General features: G+C 39.4%; 1 protein-coding gene across 4 annotated transcripts in view; it reads right to left on the minus strand.

Moving 5' to 3' along the window:
* Window positions 1-22,915, minus strand: part of KMT2A (lysine methyltransferase 2A) — an 80,265-nt gene that overhangs the window by 49,238 nt on the left and 8,112 nt on the right. For all 4 annotated transcript variants that reach the window (XM_065944000.1, XM_065943999.1, XM_065943997.1 and 1 more), the window contains one exon: window positions 2,496-2,565. In XM_065944000.1, the coding sequence (XP_065800072.1) occupies window positions 2,496-2,565 (70 nt within the window). The remainder of the gene's footprint in view (window positions 1-2,495; window positions 2,566-22,915) is intronic.

The following is a 22,915-nucleotide window of genomic DNA, read 5'->3' on the forward strand; positions in this document are numbered from 1 at the left end:
AAATCTGTATGACCTTTTCCATATTCTAGTCATCAAGAGTAACATTTGAGAACACATTTATAGTAAGTCATCCCATTTTTTTCAACTCAGAATTTTAGCTTTAATAAATATGAACCAGTTGCTCTCCAATCAATAATATACCAATGTCCATAGGCTACAATAATACACCAACTTCTACAGGCTGCTCAGCTTCCTATATTTTCAATCTGCTTTGCCAAAGTAAGTTAATAAAGTTTCACTGAAAAGAAAAATATTCATTCATGAGACATCAGAAAAAGATCACTGAACTCAGTGGCAGGTGAGGTAATCAGTGAAATGGCATGAGATATCCATTAATCTACTCCCTTATCTATAGGTTCTTGAACCAGTCTTAAATTACAAAAAAGATTTAACCATAATTGATGTCAAGAGCAAACTGACTATTTAAATCAGATTTCTTCTATTCTAAATAAAAGGAATCTGCCAACTTTTAATCAACTCAATTTGCTATGGTATCAAGAGGCTTCAGAAAACCACAGTTTTGTAAAATTCTTTTCTTTTGGGTGGGAGGAGGTGTTGCTGCAAGGCTTGCGGGATCTCAGTTTCCTGACCAGGAACTGAACCCTGGTCCCAGGAGTAAAAGCCCAGAATCCTAACCACTAGGCCACCAGGGAACTCCCTAAAATTCTTTGTATTGTCTGTACTTTCTAAATGTATAAATAAGAGTTGCCTCGCCTGTCACATCTCTTCTCTCATGACTTTTCATGTTTTATATGACTCAACATTCTTCTGAGATTAAAACTTCCCCTAACAGGTACCATTTTAGACTTTGGAACCGACTTCCTAACAGAACAGAAATCAACAAAGGTCTGATTGTTGAGCTTTCTAAATATAAATGCTTTCCTCACCAATTAACTTGAGACTCCTCTTAACAGATTAAGGATTCACGTATCTGTTCTCAGTATATGCTAATCACAACAAAATGGACTATGGGACAGCAGGGAAACTACGCTTCATTCCTTTAAAATAATAAAGTATATATAAATGGGCTTTTTAAATTAAAAAAAAAAAAAAAAAGAAGACAATATTTGAGATACACTGACAGCCAAGGGGAAAAAAACAAGAGGAAGCCATCAAGGGTTGTGAATCAATAAATTAAACTCTACCTAGATGTACATCACAAGATTCCTTATAATCTTGGTAAATCTGAATGTTGCTACTCATAGGCCTTTATTAATTCTGAAAACCTCTTCGATCCATCTTTTACAAGAAACTTTTGGTGGACAAGTAGAAAAAGGCACAACAGAGAAAAGTCCAGCTCTGCTGCTAACTTCCATAATCCAGAATATATTCAAAGAACTCACAAATCAGTTAGAAGTAACTACTCAGTGTGTCTTTTCCTGGCCTCATTTTGTTATCTATAAGTGAAGGGTTAGACTAGACAATCTCTAAAATCACCTTCATTCTGATATGAAGTTTTAAGATTTTATCGCATCTTTAAAAAAAAAGATTTTATCACATCTTAAAAGAGACAACTGCTACTCTCTAAATGGCACAGGTACAGGAATACTACTGGTTAAGTTCTTCCAGCTAGAATAGCAATACTATCACCACTTGGGAAAGGAAAAATTGTGAACGTAGTGTGTTTGAGTTAGATTACTATATAGTACATGATGACTCTTGAATGAAATGCAAATGATGACCAACATTCACAAACGTCAACGACAAGAACCAGAAGCACAGCTAACATCATATTTAACTAGCCTGTTTATCCACATAAAATCAAAGACAACCATACAAGAAGTCAGAATGGCAGCACAAATGGGAAATTTTTATTCATCATAAGATCTATCTCCCTCTTACACAGAACAGAATTCTGCAAGCCATTAGATGCTATTTCCACTAAGGATCATCTCACAGGAAACGGCTGTTAGTCTAGAATTTCAACGCATTCTAGATATTTTCTTGGTGAGAACAATGGCAAATATTGTTAATAAATGGAAACACCCATGTCATTTTTATTTTCTTTCGCATAGTTTTTCAAGGATCAGGTAAAACAGTTTCATAGAGTGCCAATATTTTGTTTTTAGTTCTTTGACAAAAATAGACCAAATTTCATCTGTTTAAAACAACAGTCAAAAAACAAACAAAAAACAATGGTCAAATTATTGGTACTATACAGTTCAAAATGCATAAATCTGAGGATGCTATCATTATTAGTAAGTAACCTTCAATTTGCCTACCAAATTTTATAAGCATTCGAGGGAAATCTAGCCCCATGCCACAGGTGGTTCCCATAGAGAAGCATAATTAAGGATAAACCAAAAGTGATCTAACAGAGAAGAGCCCCATAAAGAGGGCTAGTTCATAAGCCATTTCCTACTTAGTGTGAGGGAAAGGGAAGGATTTCTCCAAAAGAAATCTAAGACCACCTTTTACATGCAAAGAAGGCAAGGAGAAGTCACAGTCTCTTAACAAACAAAACTTAAAGGCGTCATGTGCTTAACGAGTCATACCTGAAGGAGACCTTGTGGGACTTCGTACTCTGACTTCTTCATCTGAGCCAAAACCTAAGAACTGCTCATCCTACAACAAAGGAAAATTATTTTAAAATCAGGGAAAAAAAACAACCCATAAATCTGAACATATCCCAAAGAAATGCCCAGAGGAGACACAAATGAATTTGGAAAATTTAGCCTCAATATATCAATCATCATCATTCCTATGGATATTATTATAAAATAACTTAATATTGAAATAAATAAACCCAGCCATATGGCTTCAATACAGACAAACAGGAGCTGTGTAGTAATTGAACATTGATAAGTCACCTTTGGTGTACACAGGGGACAGTCCTAAATTTCAACCTATAGATACAGCCCAAAACAATTAAAGAATGACTTTAACTCAAGTAAGCAAATCAGTACAATGGCAGAAATACACAGCCCCAATAAAAAATATTTTCAACAAGTTTACAGACACATAAGGATATCATAATCTCTTGTCTACTAAATATTAAGAGACTGAAATTGCCAAAATCGTCAGTTCCTTAACTCAGGAATTGACATTTAGATGTGATTTCTATACATTTGAGATCCAAAGATTCTCAACATGCATTTTATGGCATCATTTTTAAATGCCCTGTGATAAGAGACTTAATGGTGGGCAGCAGCATTTGTGAAAGGATGGCGAATTGACCACATAAAGGGTGAAATGCATCCAAGGATAATTGAAGAAAGCCTTTAATTTCAGTTGTATTAGAAAAGGCAAAAACTTTTCTTTCCCTCTAACTTTTAACCTGCTTTAAAAAAAAAAATACTAAGGATTTAACCAATTTTGAACAAATTCTCAAGAAACACGGTCCATTTAAACAACCTGATTAACAGACATTCACCAATTCAGAGACTAAGAGTTCTTTCTAGAAAGTCACGAGAAAGAGAATTTCAGATGCCAGAAAAAAAATCCACATAAAAGAACAAATTAAGGAATTAAAGACAGATTTTCTTGTACCTCCAACTGATACTGATAATCCCCAAATTAAATTTGAACAGTTAAAGCCCCCCCAGTTTTAGAGGGGACCAGTTCAACTCTTGTTTGTGGACACCACTATAGAGAGGGAAGGGTTAGTCTGAGGTCTCGATTTCTTCATTTATTGCAATGTTACAAGGAATAAATGAAATAATTTACAGGAGTTATGTAATTTATGTAAAATCACTCAGAAAACTATAATGTGGCATCCACACTGTAGTTATTATTATTGATATGATTTTAGAAACTGAAGCTCTGAAAGGCCAGATGACTTACCCAAGACCATACAGTTAGTTACAAAGAACTTTGTACCATAATGCCTACAGTCTAAAACTAGATTTAGAGGAATCCAATAAATTATCTACACTACAAAATTTGATAAATTTTTTCCGCTACTATTAAAGTAACATGAAGCCCATTTTCAAATCCTCAAAATTTCTGATTTAATTCATTCTTTTCAGGCACTTTCTTTATGGAACAACCTGGTAATCTATGCATTTCACAAAGACATCTGGGGATTTCCTAACACTTACCAGGGGACTACATTGCTAAATGCATAAATTCTATGCTCTGAGAGTGTTGCAACAAGAGAGGTCTAGCAATTATACACACTAACCAACAGGTAAAGTAACCAAAGCAGAAGTAACGAATGATTAATGATTAATCTTTAAAAGAAACATGAGATTCACACTGCTATGTTCTATATTTTAAACTTTCACAATATGTAACTGTAAAACCCTAATTCAATCTACTCCAAAACAGAGTACTACAGAGCTGTCAAGCAGTAATTAAACTAACTGCCAATGTTTAAAGTTTCCAAGTACTTTCTAAAATGACAGAAAGCGTTAACTCTTTCTCTGTGGCCTTGTAGTTGGAATAAGAAAAGACTGACTTTACTTCCATCCAAGAACTTTCTTTTCACTTGAAATATATTGACAGGTTGACTTCTTGAAGCACACTTAAAAAATAAGCACCCATTGTTTAAATAATCCAGACAGTTTAGTCAAAAACAAAAGCCATCATTGTTATGTTAAAGAGCTCTGGTCCACTAACTGTGAACTTCCAATTCCATATAAAAGCCCCCCAAGCTGAGAAAGCACTGGGAGAAAAAAATCCTGCAAAAAGGTGCTACAAATGAAGTTCTTTCTGCCTCTCCTGTCTCTCCCATAACCCCCTTTAAATTCATCAGTTCCTGGAAGATGCAGTAAACTAGGTAACAGTGCTGGCTTTCCTCAGACTTGCCTAGAAATCAAAAGACTAAGTCCAAATGTCTACAAAAAGATAACAAAGAGGAGCTGCAATTAAACCTATGGTGGCTCAGATGATAAAGAATCTGCCTGCAATGCAGGAGACCAGGGTTCAATCCCTGGGTCGGGAAGATCCCCTAGAGAAGGGAAGGCAACTGACGTCAGTATTTTTGCCCGGAGAATTCCATGGTCAGGGAAGCCTGTAGGGTGACAGTCCATGGGGGGGGGGGGGCGGGTCGCAGAGTGGTACACAGTTGACTGACTAACACTCTTTCTTTCACTTGGCACTACGGTTAAGTAAGCCTAGTCAGCCCTGAAAAGAGGAAACGGGAGACACCACACTACACGGGACCAAGTATTTCTGGAAACTGGGCCCAAACAGCCAGCTACACTTCTCACTCTGGCTTTCTCTGATGAGCACAGCATTCCAAGACAACGTACAGGCAAGAGGCAACAAACCTATTCCTTCTGGATAATGATGTCCTTGGAGAACAGATCATCAGAATTGTATCCTCTCCTTACCACCAAAGATAGAAAAATATCCCTGCCAAGCTAAGCCCTTAAATCATATTTAGCTTCCAGAGATTAGGAATCCAATGAAGCTAATGTCATTTCCTAAGTGAAAGTTAATTCTAAAATAATAAACGTGTAGAATTTATTACCCCCACCCTTATCTCTAGGGGTTATTTGAGAACTTCCAAACGTATCTTTAACAGCAAATTCTACATTACCCATAAATATCCTAACATTTGAGGATTTTTATTTTATGTTAATGGTAGGATTTTAATCCTTTAATGGCTCTTATATTTGTGATGAAGCAATAAAGAATGTTTTCCACAAGGGAACCTAAGTGAACCCAAAATAAGTATTACAGACAATGTTTACATATAAAATGTAATGATGAAGACATTTTAGAAAAATACATTAAGTTCTATATTCAAGGAATTATGTACTCCTAGAACAACTTTGCAAACAAAGCACTATTTCTTTTCCTTTTCCATTCATGCAAGAACCATGTATACACTATCTGTTTCTGATGCAAAGAGGAGTAAGACATGACTCTGCTCCCAAGAAGTATCTAAGGCAGATAGGCAGGTGCCCAATCTCAGCCTTCCTTTCAAAATCCTTTAAAATGTCGGTGAGGGATAAATTACTATGTAATTCATATTCTGGAATTTAAAAACTGGCTTAAATCTTGGAATAGTGCATTCTTCCTCTTGTACAGTATTCGGTTCATGGAGAAATATTCAACACATTTCAAAATTCTTCCAAAGGATGGCAATGTCTATCTCCATGCCTCAGTGTTGTTCTAGGCACCACTCCAGCGTTAGAAATCAGAGAGAGTTTAAGTAATGGAGACCTAAATCATCTGCGGCGATTAGATGTGACACAGTTCCTAGGAATACCAGTTATATCTGATCTAACTTGCAACTGATAGATAAGAGGCCAGTGCATTTTCCTCCCTACACCCAACTAAAATGCATAGATTTTATCTCCTCCCCTCAATTCCTCCTATTTACCTTACAGCAGAAATCACTCACCTAGAGTTTTCCCATCTCCCAATTTTATGTGGTGATTCCGAAACTACTCTAATAAACAAGCTTGGGCACATCTGGCCTTCAGTGAATAAGGTTTTGGGTGCCTGCTCATAGCTCCTTTCTTTTCTTGTGAGATTCCTCAGCACTCCAGAGCACTGAATTAGATGGTAGGTAACTTAGCACCCTTCTGTCTCCAAAATGTTTACTCTTTTGGGTTTAAAAATATCAAATTTCTTCAACTACAAAGGTTTTACTGATGGATCAACTCATAAATAACATCCATAACTACTGACCGGATCAAAAGCACCCTGACACCTAACTGTCTGAAATTGTTTTGAAGGCCTATAATTTTTGATATCATCATATATGGTTCCATCATATGAGGAGGCCACAGAACTAAGAAAATCACCAGAAACTAAAGAAGATGAAGAAACATCAAGGAGGCATACAGTGCATCTCAGTAGCTCCAGTTAAAGAGCAACACTTCTCCTTTGGGAATTTATTCCCGTTAGTTATCACTTCTGCTGGCACATTTCTCTGTGTCACCGGCTACAATTCCCTGGTGATCCAGTGGTTAGGACTTGGCACTTTCACTGCTGAGGGCCCAGGTTTGATCCCTGGTCCAGGAAGATCCCACATCTGAGGGGCAACTAAGTCTGCACACTAGAACTACTGAGTCCCTGAGCCCTGGAGCCCATGCTCTGCAACAAGAGAAACCAAGCACCGAAACGAGAAGCCTGCGCACAGCAAGGAAGAGGAGTCCCAGCTCGCCACAACTGGAGAAAACCTGTTCGTGGCAACAAGACGCAGTGCAGCCAAAAATAAAATAAATAAACAAGTAAACCTTGGGGGAAAAAAAAAGAACACACAGGGAGACTGACATCAGGCTGGTGGTGGTAGTTTAGTTGCTAAGTCTTGTCCAACTCTTGCGACCCCATGTACTATATAGCCTGCCAGGCTCCTCTATCCATGGGATTCTAGACTGCTTCAGTTCAGTTCAGTTGCTCAGTCGTGTCCAACTCTTTGTGACCCCATGAATTGCAGCACACTAGGCCTCCCTGTCCATCACCAACTCCCGGAGTTTACGCAAACTCATGCCCATCGAGTCGGTGATGCCATCCAGTCATCTCATCCTCTGTCATCCCCTTCTCCTCCTGCCCCCAATCCCTCCCAGCATCAGGGTCTTTTCCAGTGAGTCAACTCTTCGCAAGAGGTGGCCAAAGCATTGCAGATTCAGCTTCAGCATCAGTCCTTCCAATGAACACCCAGGACTTATCTCCTTTAGGATGGACTGGTTGGATCTCCTTGCAGTCCAAGGGACTCTCAAGAGTTTTCTCCAACACCACACTTCAAAAGCATCAATTCTTCGGAACTCAGCTTTCTTCACAGTCCAATTCTCACATCCATACATGACCACTGGAAAAACCATAGCCTTGACCAGACAGACCTTTGTTGGCAAAGTAATGTCTCTGCTTTTTAATATGCTATCGAGGTTGGTCATAACTTTCCTTCCAACGAGTAAGCGTCTTTTAATTTCATGGCTGCAGTCACTATCGGCAGTGATTTTGGAGCCCCCAAAAATAAAGTCTGACACTGTTTCCACTGTCTCCCCATCTATTTCCCATGAGGTGATGGGACCGGATGCCATGATCCTAGTTTTCTTAATGTTAAGCTTTAAGCCAACTTTTTCACTCTCCTCTTTCACTTTCATCAAGAGGTTTTTTAGTTCCTCTTCACTTTCTGCCGTAAGGGTGGTGTCATCTACATATCTGAGGTTATTGATATTTCTCCTGGCAATCTTGATTCCAGCTTGTGCTTCTTCCAGCCCAGCGTTTCTCATGATGTACTCTGCATATAAGTTAAATAAGCAGGCTGACAATATCCAGCCTTGACGTACTCCTTTTCCTATTTGGAACCAGTCTGTTGTTCCATGTCCAGTTCTAACTGTTGCTTCCTGACCTGCATACAGGTTTCTCAGGAGGCAGGTCAGGTGGTCTCGTATTCCCATCTCTTTCAGAATTTTCCATAGTTTATTGTGATCCACACAGTCAAAGGCTTTGGCATAGTCAATAAAGCAGAAATAGATGTTTTTCTGGAACTCTCTTGCTTTTTTGATGATCCAGCAGATATTGGCAATCTGATCTCTGATTCCTCTGCCTTTTCTAAAGCCAGCTTGAACATCTGAAAGTTCACAGTTCATGTATTGCTGAAGCCTGGCTTGGAGAATTTTGAGCATTACTTTACTAGCGTGTGAGATGAGTGCAATTGTGTGGTAGTTTGAGCATTCTTTGGCATTGCCTTTCTTTGGGATTGAAATGAAAACTGACCTTTTCCAGTCCTGCGGCCACTGCTGAGTTTTCCAAATTTGCTGGCGTATTGAGTGCAGCACTTTCACAGCATCATCTTTTAGGATTTGAAATAGCTCAACTGGAATTATATCACCTCCACTAGCTTTGTTCATAGTGATACTTCCTAAGGCCCACTTGACTTCACATTCCAGGATGTCTGGCTCTAGGTGAGTGATCACACCATTGTGATTATCTGGGTCGTGAAGATCTTTTTTGTACAGTTCTGTGTATTCTTGCCACCTCTTCTTAATATCTTCTGCTTCTGCTAGGTCCATACCATTTCTGTCCTTTATTGAGTCCATTTATGCATGAAATATTCCCTTGATATCTCTAATTTTCTTAAAGAGATCTCTAATCTTTCCCATTCTGTTGTTTTCCTCTATTTCTTTGCATTGATCGCTGAGGAAGGCTTTCTTATCTCTCCTAGCTATTCTTTGGAACTCTGCATTCAAATGGGAATATCTTTCCTTTTCTCCTTTGCTTTTCGCTTCTCTTCATTTCACAGCTATTTGTAAGGCCTCCTCAGACAAGCATTTTGCCTTTTTGCATTTCTTTTCCATGGGGATGGTCTTGATCCCTGTCTCCTGTACAATGTCATGAACCTCCATTCATAGTTCATCAGGCTCTCTGTCTATCAGATTTAGTCCCTTAAATCTATTTCTCACTTCCACTGTATAGTCAAATCTAGGCTGGTAAGAGAGATTAAATCAATTCATTCACCCATTCATTCATTAAAATATATATAAGCCCGTTTCTGGGTTAAGGGATGAATATAGAGATAAAAGACAGTTTCTGCCTTCAAGTATCTGCTAGTCTGTGACAAACAGATCTTTCAATCAATGGAATAAGTAGCCAATATTGTATAATAACTAAAAATGGAGTATTATAACCCTTAAAAATTATGAATCACTATACTGTACACCTGTAACTTAGTATTATACAGCAACTATACTCTAATTTTTTAAATGTTAAAAATAAATAAAACATTTTTTAAATTAATGGAATGCAGTGTGTTTCCTGCCATGCCAGAGGAATACACATGCCAGAGGAATGAATATGGAAGCACAGCAGAAAGGTGACTCACTCAGTCAAGGGGAAGAGCCAGGAAAACCACTGCAGAAAGGATGAAAAGCTTACTCCAACTTCTGAAGGATAATAAATTGGGGTTGAAGGGAGATACTGCAAGCAGAGAGAAAAACACATACAAAGGACAGAGGTACAAAGGAGCATGGCATGGAGTGAAATCACAAACAGTTCAGCAGAGCTGAGGCCCTGGCCGATGTGGGAAAGGCATAAGATATTGAAGGGGAAAAAGGCTGAGGCAAATCATGAAAGGTCTTAAACGCCTTTATGAGTCTGAAGTTTCTCTTCAAGGAAGTGCAGGCCTCATCCTGAGGGCTCCAGCTCATCGGTAACATTTTCGGGCAGGAGAGAGGCATGACTAGATTTATATTTTCAAAAGATCACTATGACAGCAGTGGGGAAGTAGAGATTATTACCTTTAAAGCCAGAGGCAGTAAGAACAGTTATAAAATGACTGCAGTGGCACTGGGGATTGAGGAGAAGCGCAGATTACATAGACAGCTAGGAGGCAAAACGAACATGGTTTTAATATGAAGGGTTATCTGTAAAGACGTGTAAGTTGATGATGATATTTATAAGACTGGGACTAAAGAAAGAAGTTTCAATGAGGGGGAAGGGAAATCACTTTAGACAACTGAATTTGAAATGTCTGTTCAAGTTGTTAGATAGAACCATCTGGAGGAAATGCATCTGATTCAGTGAATTTATGAATGCTGAAACTGTATGTATAAATGCAGTCACCCAGGGAGAGAATACAGAGAGAAAAGGGGGACCCATGGCGGGTTCCCAAAGAATACCCACCCTTCACCTACAGGGGAAAGGGAAGCTTAGGGAAGAGACAGAAATGGAATGGCCACGGAGAACAATCTTGTATCTAAGTACGTAACAGTCAAGGGAAGAACACACATCAAGGGATGGCAGAGCTGGGGAAGGACTGGAACTTGTACAGAGGTAATTGGGAGGTCACCTATGACCTTCCCGAGGTCCACTTCAAGGCAGTGTTAGAGGCAGGAGAAGCCCAAGTGCAGTGGGTGAAGGTGTGACTGGAAAGTGACTACAGCGAAAGTCAGTACAAACCACTCTTTTGAAAAAAACTCAATTACACAGGAAAGGAGAGAAAGGACACAACACAGGGACGCACCTGGGAGGATGACTTTTTGAGCTGTTGTGTTCATTTGCTGAAGGAGGACACAGCAGCCAGGGAGAGGATGAAACTTCTCAGCAGCAAATCAGCAATAGAAGGAAAAGGGATGGGAAGGTGGGGTGGACTCTGAGAGGAAATGAAGACAAAGTGCAGTGGAGGGGAGTTCTCTCCCATCAGGAAAGGGGCTAAGCATGCAATGTGAGGTGGACAAGTTGACAAGCAGGAGAAAGTTTAGAAATGTCTCTGAAATCATAGGCAAAACTTGTTTACATGGGCATCTGCCAGATGAAGACACAAATTTCTTCAGATTCTCAAAGAGGCTCACAATCCACAAAAGTTTTTTAGCATGCTGCTTTGAAGGAAATAAATCATGGAACATGGCCGATTTAGAACAAATGGGATGGGGTAGTGGAAAGAAGTAGGAAATAAGATGCAGAGACTGATAAAAATTGATTTGGTTGGAAAGGGGTAGCCACAGCAGGGCCAAGATCAAAGACAAATGAACTATCAGAACCTTGTTAATTCTAGGATGGTATGGTCAAAATTCAGCCCCTAAACAGCAGGAGCTACTTTTGAGTTTCAAATGTAGAAAAGGTGTAACTCTGAAATTTGTTTCTTCTAGATAGGATATTTAAATATATACACAGAAAATTAGAGTAGGAAAGAGAGTGAATAAAGGGAGACCAGATAGCAGTCGACAGTTAAAATTCAAATGTGATTGGTATTCAGTCATTCCAGAAGTATTATATTGTCAATAAACACTGCTTTAGATGCTAAACATACACAGGTGAAGAACTGACAAAATTTCTGACCCATGAGAAAATAAATATATAACAAGGAAACAAAGGCACTAAAGATTGATGAGGGGTTACCAGTGGGAATTATTTTCACTCGGATGGTCAGGAAATGCTTTTCTAAAGTGATAGTTTACCAAAAACTGGCAAACTATTGGCCACAGGCCAAATCTAGCCTGCCACCTGGTTTGTTCTGTCCATGAGCTAACAATAATTTCTAACATTTTTTATATGGTTTAAAAAAAAGAAAAAAAGAAAAAAAAAAAGGAAAGCTTTCCTCAGTGTTGAATGCAAAGAAATAAAGGAAAACAACAGAATGGGAAAGACTAGAGATCTCTTCACAAAAATTAGAGATATCAAGGAATATTTCATGCAAAGATGGGCACATAAAGGACAGAAATGGTATGGACCTAGCAGAAGCAGAAGATATTAAGAAGAGGTGGCAAGAATACACAGAACTGTACAAAAAAGATCTTCACGACCCAGATAATCACAATGGTGTGATCACTCACCTAGAGCCAGACATTCTGGAATGTGAAGTCAAGTGGGCCTTAGGAAGCATCACTATGAACAAAGCTAGTGGAGGTGATGGACTTCCAGTTGAGCTATTTCAAATCCTAAAAGATGATGCTGTGAAAGTGCTGCACTCAATACGCCAGCAAATTTGGAAAACTCAGCAGTGGTCGCAGGACTGGAAAAGGTCAGTTTTCATTTCAATCCCAAAGAAAGGCAATGCCAAAGAATGCTCAAACTACTGCACAATTGCACTCATCTCACACACTAGCAAAGTAATGGTCAAAATTCTCCAAGCCAGGCTTCAATAGTATGAACTTCCAGATGTTCAAGTTGGATTGAGAAAAGACAGAGGAAACAGAGATCAAATTGCCAATATCCGCTGGATCATCAAAAAGCAAGAAAGTCCCAGAAAAACATCTACTTCTGCTTTATTGACTATGCCAAAGCCTTTGACTGTGTGGATCACAATAAGCTGTGGAAAATTCTGAAAGAGATGGGAATACCAGACCACCTGACCTGCCTCTTAAGAAACCTGTATGCAGGTCAGGAAGCAGCAGTTAGAACTGGACATGGAACAACAGACTGGTTCCAAATAGGAAAAGGAGTACGTCAAGGCTGGATATTGTCAGCCTGCTTATTTAACTTATATGCAGAGTACATCATGAGAAATGCTGGGCGGGAAGAAGCACAAGCTGGAATCAAGATTCCCAGGAGAAATATCAATAACCTCAGATATGTAGATGACACCACCCTTATGGCAGAAAGTAAAGAAGAACTAAAGAGCCTCTTAATGAAAGCAAAACAGGAGAGTGAAAAAGTTGGCTTAAAATTCAACATTAAGAAAACTAAGATCATGGCATCTTGTCCCATAATTTCATGGCAAATAGATGGGGAGACAGTGGAAACAGTGACAGACTTTATTTTCTTGGGCTCCAGAATCACTGCAGATAGTGACTGCAGCCATGAAATTAAAACACTTGCTCCCCTGGAGAAGTAAATGGCAACCCACTCCAGTACTTCTGCCTGGAAAATTCCATGGACTGAGGAGCCTGGTGGGCTACAGTTCATGGGGTCGCAAAGAGTCGGACACGACTGAGCAACTTCACTTTCACTCTCCTGTACCGTTCAAGGACATGGCAGAAAGTAGATGGCATGTTTAGATGGCTTCATGAAAGTGAATTTCATAAAGGGACTATTTATAAAAAATAGAAAAAAATAAATAAATAAAATAAAACACTTGCTCCTTGGAAGAAAAGTTATGACCAACCTAGAGAGCATATTAAAAAGCAGAGACATTACTTTGCCAACAAAGGCCCATCTAGTCAAAGCTAGACAGTAGTCTAGTATGGATCTAGTATGTATGTACGTCTAGTATGGATCCAGTAGTCATGTATGGATCTAGTATGGATACAGTGGTCATGTATGGATGTGAGAGTTGGACTATAAAGAAAGCTGTGCACTTTAGAATTGATGCTTTTGAACTGTGGAGTTGGAGAAGACTCTTGAGAGTCCCTTGGACTGCAAAGAGATTCAACCAGTCCACCCTAAAGGAAATCAGTCCTGAATATTCATTGGAAGGACTGGTACTGAAGCTGAAACTCTAATACTTTGGCCACCTGATGCAAAGAACTGACTCATCTGAAAATACCCTGATGCTGGGAAAGACTGGAGGCAGGAGAAGGGGACAACAGAGGATGAGATGGCTGGATGGCATCACTGGCTCAGTGGACATGAGTCTGAGTAAACTCCAGGAGCTGGTGATGGACAGGGAGGCCTGGTGTCCTGCAGTCCATGAGATTGCAAAGAGTTGGACATGACTGAGTGACTGTACTAAACTGACTGATATGGTTAAAAAATCCAAAGAATCATGCACATGAAAATTATATGAAATCCAGATTTCACGGTGCGCAAATAAGAGTTTTATTGGCACACAGCCCCTTGTGTCACAGTTTCTGTATCGTCTATGGCTGTCCTTTAGACTACAACAGCAGAGGGGAGTCTGGCAACAGAGACCATTCAGCCCTTTGCAGAAAACACTGGCTGAATCCTGGTTTAGACCTAAATGATGACAGAAAGACAGACGTATGAAGATCTAGAGGACACAGTTTTCTCGGTAGACAGTAAGTGCAAAGGCCCAGAGACAATGACGAGCATGACACGTATGACAGATCACAAGGCCAGTGTGGCTCTGGAGCAGAGGGCAAGAGATGCGAAGAGGTGGTGCTGGAGAAGCAGACCCGCCCAGAGGCCGGATCACACACAGCTTTGCAGGACAGGAGAAGGAACCTGGATTCACTCACACAGTTGGGGGAGGGGAGACGGGGGAGAGACACCCACAGGTTTAAAGGAGGGAATAGTAAGAATTGATGGATTTACATTCGGAATCCACAGTTACTGTGTGAAGAACAAACTTTAGTGAAGTAAGAACACAAGCAAGGAGATGAGGGAATAGTCTAGTCAGAAGATTGTAATGGCTAAGACTTCTTGTGCTAGAAGAATGAATGAGAGGAAGTTGCATTGAAGGTATTCTAAAGGTAATACAGATTTTCCTGATGGGTTATTTGGAATATGAATATAGGGATAAATCAAGGATAACTCCTATATGCTAGACCCAAGCAACTGGGTAAACAGCAGAGTCATTCTGAAACAAGGAGAAAGCAGAAAGTCAAGGCTTTCTGGACATGGGAAGTGTAAGATACCTACTAGATATCCAAGCACTTCAATGGATACCCGTTTCCTAGTCGGGGAATAGTAGTGGCTACCTCCGAGGGTGGGCATGATTAGGTGAGATAATACCTGTGAAGTACTCAGAATACTGCCCGGCCTACCACAAACAGTAAATGCTAATCATGCTTATTATTATGCAGATGGAGTGTCAAAACAGACAGTTGGAAATATAGGTCTGGGACTCCAAGAAGTAGTCAACGGTTAGAGACAAAGATTTAGGAGTCCTCTGCGTACAGATAAGGCCTGGATGAGGGCATCTAGGAAAAGTGCACAGACAGAGAAGGTGGCCAAAGGCAGACTCCTAGGTGACTCCAACATTCAAGTGAGTTAAGCAACGAAGGAAGTCATAGAGAATACTGAAAATTAATAACTGATGAAAAAAAAATAGATGAGTGTGGTGTGACAGAACCCAAGAAAGGACTGTTTCAAGACAGGAGTGGTCAGCTGGTTCAAAAGGTACCCAAAGTTGAATAGGAGGAGGGCTGAGAATTAGCTATTCAATCTGGCAAGAGAGACGCCCTTGAGGATTGCTAAGAGCAATTTCATAGAGTCATGAGGATGAATAAAAGCCCAACTGCAAGGGAAGAGGAGTAGCTGAGAGGTGAGAAAGTGGCACCTGCAAATACACATGGCACTTTCAAGGAATTCTGTTGTGAAAGGGAACGGAAAATTGGGTAGTGGCTGGGAAAGGACGTGAGGTCCATGGTTTTTTAAAAGAACTATTTAAGTCAGTTAAACAGTTTTATATGTTGATGAGGCAGACAGTGCCATGGAGGTGAGAGGAGGGGTAACTGCAGGAGTGACCCTGAGTAAAGGAGAGGGGATGGAATCCAGGGTACAAGTGGAGAGTGACACTTCTTCAGCTGTAGAAGGCAACGAAAGATGTGCTAGTGATTGTGTGTGTGCACGCTCACTCAGTCGTGTCCGACTCTTTGCAACCCCATGGACTATAGCCCACCAGGCTCTTCTGTCCATAAAATTTTCCAGGCAAGAATACTGGAGTGGGTTCCATTTCCTACTTCAGGGGATCTTCCCAACCCAGGGACTGAACCCATAACCCTTGAGTCTCCTGAATTGGCAGGCAGATTCTTTACCACTTCACCACCTGGAAAGCCCATGTGCTTAAGTTCCTTTTTAACAGGAAGGGGAAAGAAAGCTATTAAACACACTTGGTATAACTGACACTCAAGAATCAGTAAACAAAGAATACTACTTGAATTGCTCCCAAGAACAATTCTGTTAATATTAGTTTTGAGAGCTTCAACCTTCAAATGACCAATAGCCAAAGTATCCTGCAAGGTATTATAATTTTAGTACTTATATTCATGCTATATTTTAAGCCAAGCTCGGTAAAGAGGAATTAAAAGTAAGTTTCATGAAGGAAGGGACTTATTCAGGGCTAATGCCCCAACACTTGGTCATTGCCCAGTACATAAGACATTCTTAGAAAAATAGCTAAGATAGCTAAGTCACTATCTCTTACTTTGTAGAGTGCTATGTTTATGAATGCCATTGGGGGAAGATAAGCCTCTTTGCAAGCTCTTCATCATTTATAAAGGAAATCTATATGGCAACACTTGTAAATCATTTCCAAATGTGAATTTAACAATAATTTGACTGAATTTATAAGAAAAAGGTATAAAAATATTCAAGAATAGTCAAATACACAGATATCAGGAGATAAACTTCTCAAGCCAAGATGGTTTCTGAAATCCAACCAGTTGAGACATGTATACAGTTACTGAACTGACATCATCATCTCTTGTCAACAAACTGGCAGTGGCAGGGCCAAGGCCAGATTCTCTCTGGCTTTTGGTGCCTCAGAGAACTATGGCTGTTTGAATGCGTAACAGAAAGGAGGATATTTCAACTGTTTTAAATATGTTTTCTGTCTGATATTGAACTCCCAAAAGTCACCTAGGATTAAAGAGTGCAAAGACAGTAATACACTGTCCCTCAGTAACAGTTGGTTAAGTCTTCACCTACGCAGGAATAAAATAGTTTTCAAATATTTAATTCAATTCTACCTAGCAACTGTAACCTACAAAACACAAATGCTACCCACTTTGTAATTAGAGAAAGAACTGTCTCCTTATCCTCACTCCTTATCAACAGGAGCAAGAAGCAGAGATGCTCAAAACAGCACAAGAGACAGGTGAGCTCCACCCATCCTGCTCCGGAAAAAGAGGCAAACATAAAGCAGCTCATCATCTTTAAAAAAAAAAAAAAGAGAGAAAGAAAAAAGGCAAAATGAACCCACTACATCAGACAGTAAGCTATACAGATTCTTGGCAATGTTCCAAATTACTTTGCAGGATCTTTAAAAATAACAACAACAAAAAAAACCCCAAAACAGAACAAACAAAAATTAAAGATTTTCAGACTTCTAGGTTCCAAGTCTGAACTGGTTTGTCTACTTGCTGAAGTAGAAGAAATAAAGCCCACTTAACTGATATACTATAGACATTAAATTAATCAACACAATGACAGGGTTTCTTCTTTGTTTAACAAGGAAGTACCACAAAATGACTAGATCCACTTGAATAGCCTGGAAAAATTAAACAAACACCAACACTGTTTTCAGAGATGGTTCTTTTATTACAAGAAGTTTTGGTCCTCCATAAGCCAACTTCCAATAGTTAACTCCACTTTGAGGTATATGCTCATTCAATTATAAATTTCTACTAGAATATTTCATTTTTTTCTTCCAGCTTGTTGTTCTGATCTTGGTGCAAAAGTCAGATTGCATCTCTCCTTCTGGGCTGTTGAATGACCAACAGCAACTAAAGTAACACTGAGGAGTTCACAACTTTCTTTCCTCTAAAGGTAAATAGAGTTATCTCTACAAAGAGTCAGTTTTCTAAAGGAACAAAGAAAATTCGGACACAAAAGTAAACACTGTCTTTGGCAAAACAACAAAGCTACCAGTCAACAGAATATGACCTAACATTTTTGAAGAATTAATGTTCAGTGTATGAATTTGGAAATTTTGTGTTCTTTAAAAACTCAACTGACTGACTTCTACGTCATATTTGGAAGTTTTTCATCATATTCTGAGAAGCTCACTAAAGTTTATGTGGCATTAACTCACTAAAACAAAAAAGTCCCTGGTATTTTATTACTCTAACACTGGAATCTCTCAAGGAGAACAGACAATCATGAGAAGTATTCTTTGCTTTTGTAATCTCTTGCGTTCTTAATTTATACCTGTATGATAAGCAACTAAAAGTTACAGAGAAAATTGTTGTTTAGTCACAACGTCATCTCCGATTCTTTTGCAAACCTGTGGACTACAGTCTGCCAGGCTCTGGGATTTCCCAAGCAAGGATACTGGAGCAGGTTGCCGTTTCCTTCTCCAGGGGATCTTCCCAATCCAAGGATTGAACCCAAGTCTTCTGCATTGGCAGGCGGATTCTTACCGCTGAACCACCAGGGAAACCCCACAGGAAAAGTAGGACTCTCTTATATTTCCAATTCCCAGTTTCTCAGATGGCACCAATTTTAGAATTCAGTAATCAAGCCACCATTCACTTTGCCACCACTTGCAGAATCCCTGCAACAATCCAGCTTCACCTCTGAACTCCAGTCATTTTGAGATGGTCTGGTTAACAAGTGGACAGCATTCTATATGAAACTTAGAAACTACTTATTACATTTATATCACTTAAGGCCACATAACCTTAAATAAACCTAGTATCAATTTACCTACAAGAAGGAGTTTATACACAATTCCAGTACTAAATTCCAAAGTCCTAAAGCTTCAGTAACCCACTCAAGGTTGTGGGACTAAAAGCTACAGGAAAAAGAGCTGGTGTTAATATCAGTTCTGCCCAGACTCTTGGTAATCTATATGAATAATCCCAATTCACAGTTTTCATTCTGACTGTGCCGGAAATGCTTTTTGCAACCCAACATATCTAAAAAGGTTTCATTCTGAGTAATACAAGCCCTCCTCCTGGCCTCAAAAGCCAAGGGTCAGAGGCCTTTGTAATCCTCATTCACATGAAGCCAACCTTATGAGACTGGAAACGATATACAAAGCACTCGTTATAATGCATCCAGAGGAAGTGATGCCCTTAACAAGGAATATTCTGCAGCACATCTCTTTAGACTACAACTGAAAATGGATATAAAAGCTATAAATATTTGCTTCCTATATTGAGATGAGAACTACTATCTCCCCTGGTTTCTCCTGATTTTAAGATTTCCCTCTTAACTTCATAAAACCTCTCAGCTCCTATAAAACCACTATAAAATCATTTCATGAAGACCTTTCTCTAGAGCTTGCTACTGAAAGTTAATTATTGCCATAAACTGACAATTCAAATAAAATACTTCTCAGGGAGCCAGTGAGACCCTAGGACCCCTTGGGGAATATTAAAATGTATAGAACATGATCCACACCCTCCAGGATCTGAATAAAAAAAAATTATTGATTCAGAGAGTGAGAAGTTAGCTTGAGAAGTCACTTTACACATGTTAAGACTGTACTTTAAAATTCACCTCCAAAAAAAAAAATAAATAAAATTCACCTCCAGAGAAGATCATAAAATTATTTCAGTAATCTTTTCACCATCATTATCATGAAAATTATATTAGCAGCAAGTTCTTTACACAACTATCCTTTGCTTCAATTTAAACCTATTTTTCTCTTATTTGGGCATCAGCGGAGCTGGAAAACAGCTGGTTACCATTCCTAATAATGGATCCATTCATGTTTTTTGAAGAGTTATTAAGTTGCCTCTTAACCTTTCATTCTCTCAACCTTTCATTCTCTCAACCTCACAGGACTGACTTCCAATCATATAATCATCTTTTGAGTCTCCTCGGAACGGTCTCCAAGGTCTCCTCATCCCTTTTAAGTTGAGGAACCTAGAAATGGAAACAACATTCCAGTAAGGGGGTGACCAGTGCCAGCATTATCTATATAAAAGATGATACTACCCCATCCGGATTCCTTGACATCACTTCTAAAGCCCCGACCACTACTTTTACAAGTGTCCTTTGATGGCTCTTAGACTTTCTTCTGCTGTACTTAAGTTAGCTTCAGAATTATCCTGCTAATAGTCTTGAACAACATAATACCTTAGGCAATATATCCTTACAAAGTATTTCTAGAAGTTGTATGTATAACAAATTTTCAATTCAACATTCACTGGTCACCTTCTAAATGAAAAGTCACCATTGTAAACAACATAAAACACAAACGATGACTCAGAAATGGTCCACATCTTAAGGAAATCATAATCTAATGGGGGAAAGACAATCCAAAGTATGTACAACAGAAAGTATCCTGGAGTGAATTCTTTAAGGGTAGGATAAAGAACAGTAAGATAACAAAAAAGGAAAAGCTGTATTTCAGATAGTAGTGGTATCTTGAAAGCTTCACGAAGAGTGGGATCTGAACTGTGACACGAAAGATGAATAAGCCAGAGGCAGGTCAAGATGGGAAAACACTTTAAGGCAAAGGAGAGGCATTAGCAAAGGTATAAAGGCAGGAACACACACACTGTGGAGAACATCTAACAGACCGGTAGGTAGTTCAATATGGCTGAAGCACATTAAGTGAAAATGTGTGTTCAGGAGATAATGTTCAAAATGTAGAAATGTAGGCCAGCTAGATTATGAAGGGCTGGGAATTTTAAATCTTATTTTACATTCAGTGAGAAGTCAAAGAGTTGTAGGAATAAAGTGACAGAATCAGATCCGTATTTAAGAAAACCACTGGCAACACTGTATATACAGTGAAAAGGAAAGCAGAGAGAACAGTTAGGAGATTATGATTATAATCCATGCAAAGGTAATGGAAATTTAAAGTAGGATGATAAAAACAGAAAAACAGGGACAGATTAAAGAAACACTACAACAGTATCACAGACACGCCTCAGAAATTGACTGGGTGGGGTGGGAAGAGAAAGGGACAGAAGATGGCACAGTGCAAAAAGCATGAATGAGCTTTCAAATAGTTACAGGTCTGGATTTGAATTCTAGCTCCATCACTTACAGGCTTCCCTGGTGTCTCGGCTGGTAAAGAATCCACCTGCAATGTGGGAGACCTGGATTCAATCCCTCTGTTGGGAAGATCCCCTGGAGAAGGGTAAGACTACCCACTCCAGTATTCTGGCCTGGAGAATTCCATGGGTTGTATAGTCCATGGGGTCGCAAAGAGTCGGACATGACTGAGCGATTTTCACTATCTATCACTTACTAGCCACAAGACTTAAGGAAATCTATTTAACATGTCTGTACCTTGGTTTTTTCAACTGTAAAAAAAATAGTATATCAGGTATTTTAGCAAACCTATTTTTAATTGAGATAAAACTATATTTTTCCTCCTTAAGCATACTATCCTCTACTAACTATTCTTAAAGCTTAATTTATTTTTTGACTATTCTACTTGTGGTTATTTTTAAGTCTCAAGTTTAAGTTCCAGCCTACAACTTAGCATTTCTTCTGTAAACTGTAGTTGCATTGATCTCCATGGGCCTAAACTTACTCTCCTTAAGCTGAAACTTGAGAACAAATGTCAAACAGTTACCAAGTATAGACTAATGAATCTGAACCTGGGGGCCAAGCACCAAGAGCCTCAGAGCTGTTTCAGGAAATCACCATGTACTCATACTCAAAAAGATAAGGAACACCAGTTATAGAGACCAAGAGCAGCAACCCCAATAAAGCTGCCTTGGCCTGATAATTATGCAACTCATGAATGCACTGCCTTCCTTGGTTACCTACCTGCCTATTTACTGTCTTGTTTTTTTTTTCTCCCTTTTTGCCTTATCTCTAATTATATTCTAATTAGATACCAATGGTACCCACTGTTAGCAAGATGTGTGGCTGGCTTCAGTTTGGTTCCACCTAGCTTAGTGATGAACTTGACACCTATACCAAAAGCAAGAACATTCTTAAGTCAAGATTATAGCACTCAAATAGATATATATGTATACCTCAAAATAATAAGAACCTGTTATCTCGGTGGGAAAAGAAGCACTCCTGTCCTTTAAATCTGAGTCTTAATAATAATTAAAGATTGCTATGTACCAGGCAAAGTGCTAAATACTTTGCAATGCATAATAATTTCAAGTAAGCCTCACAATAATCTTATGAAGCACAATTAGCACTACTTTACACACGAAGAAACAGAAGCCTGGAGAGGTTAGGAAAGTTTCCCAAAGTCACTCAGCTGCTGAATGGCTGAGACAAGGTCTGAGCCCCGCCAGCCTAAATCCAGAACTCATGTCCGAACAGCTCCTAATTAGGGGAGAGTGAAAAAGTGGGCTTAAAGTTCAACATTCAGAAAACCAAGATCATGGCATCTGGTCCCATCACTTCATGGCAAATAGATGGGGAAACAGTGGAAACAGTGTCAGACTTTATTTTTGGGGGCTCCAAAATCACTGCAGATGGTGACTGCAGCCTTGAAATTAAAAGACCCTTACTCCTTGGAAGTAAAGTTATGACCAACCTAGACAGCATATTAAAAAGCAGAGACATTGCTTTGTCAACAAAGGTCCGTCTAGTCAAGGCTATGGTTTTTCCAGTGGTCATGTATGGATGTGAGAGTTGGACTGTAAAGAAAGCTGAGCGCCGAAGAATTGATGCTTTTGAACTTGGTGTTGGAGAAGACTCTTGAGAGTCCCTTGGACTGCAAGGAGATCCAACCGGTTCATCCTAAAGGAGCTAAGTCCTGGGTGTTCATTGGAAGGACTGATGCTGAAGCTGAAACTGCAATACTCTGGCCACCTCATGTGAAGAGTCGACTCACTGGAAAAGACCCTGATGCTGGGAGGGACTGGGGGCTGGAGGAGAAGGGGACGCCAGAGGATGAGATGGCTGGATGGCATCACCGACTCGATGGGCATGAGTTTGGGTAAACTCCGGGAGCTGGTGATGGACAGGGAGGCCTGGCCTGCTGCGATTGTTGCAAAGAGTTGGACATGACTAAGTGACTGAACTGAACTGAACTGTGCTATATTATCTCACACTATTACAGATTAGATAATGAGATTCT

The sequence above is a fragment of the Muntiacus reevesi genome, chromosome 9 (assembly GCF_963930625.1).
Source record: "Muntiacus reevesi chromosome 9, mMunRee1.1, whole genome shotgun sequence".
NCBI classification, from domain to species: Eukaryota; Metazoa; Chordata; class Mammalia; order Artiodactyla; family Cervidae; genus Muntiacus; species Muntiacus reevesi.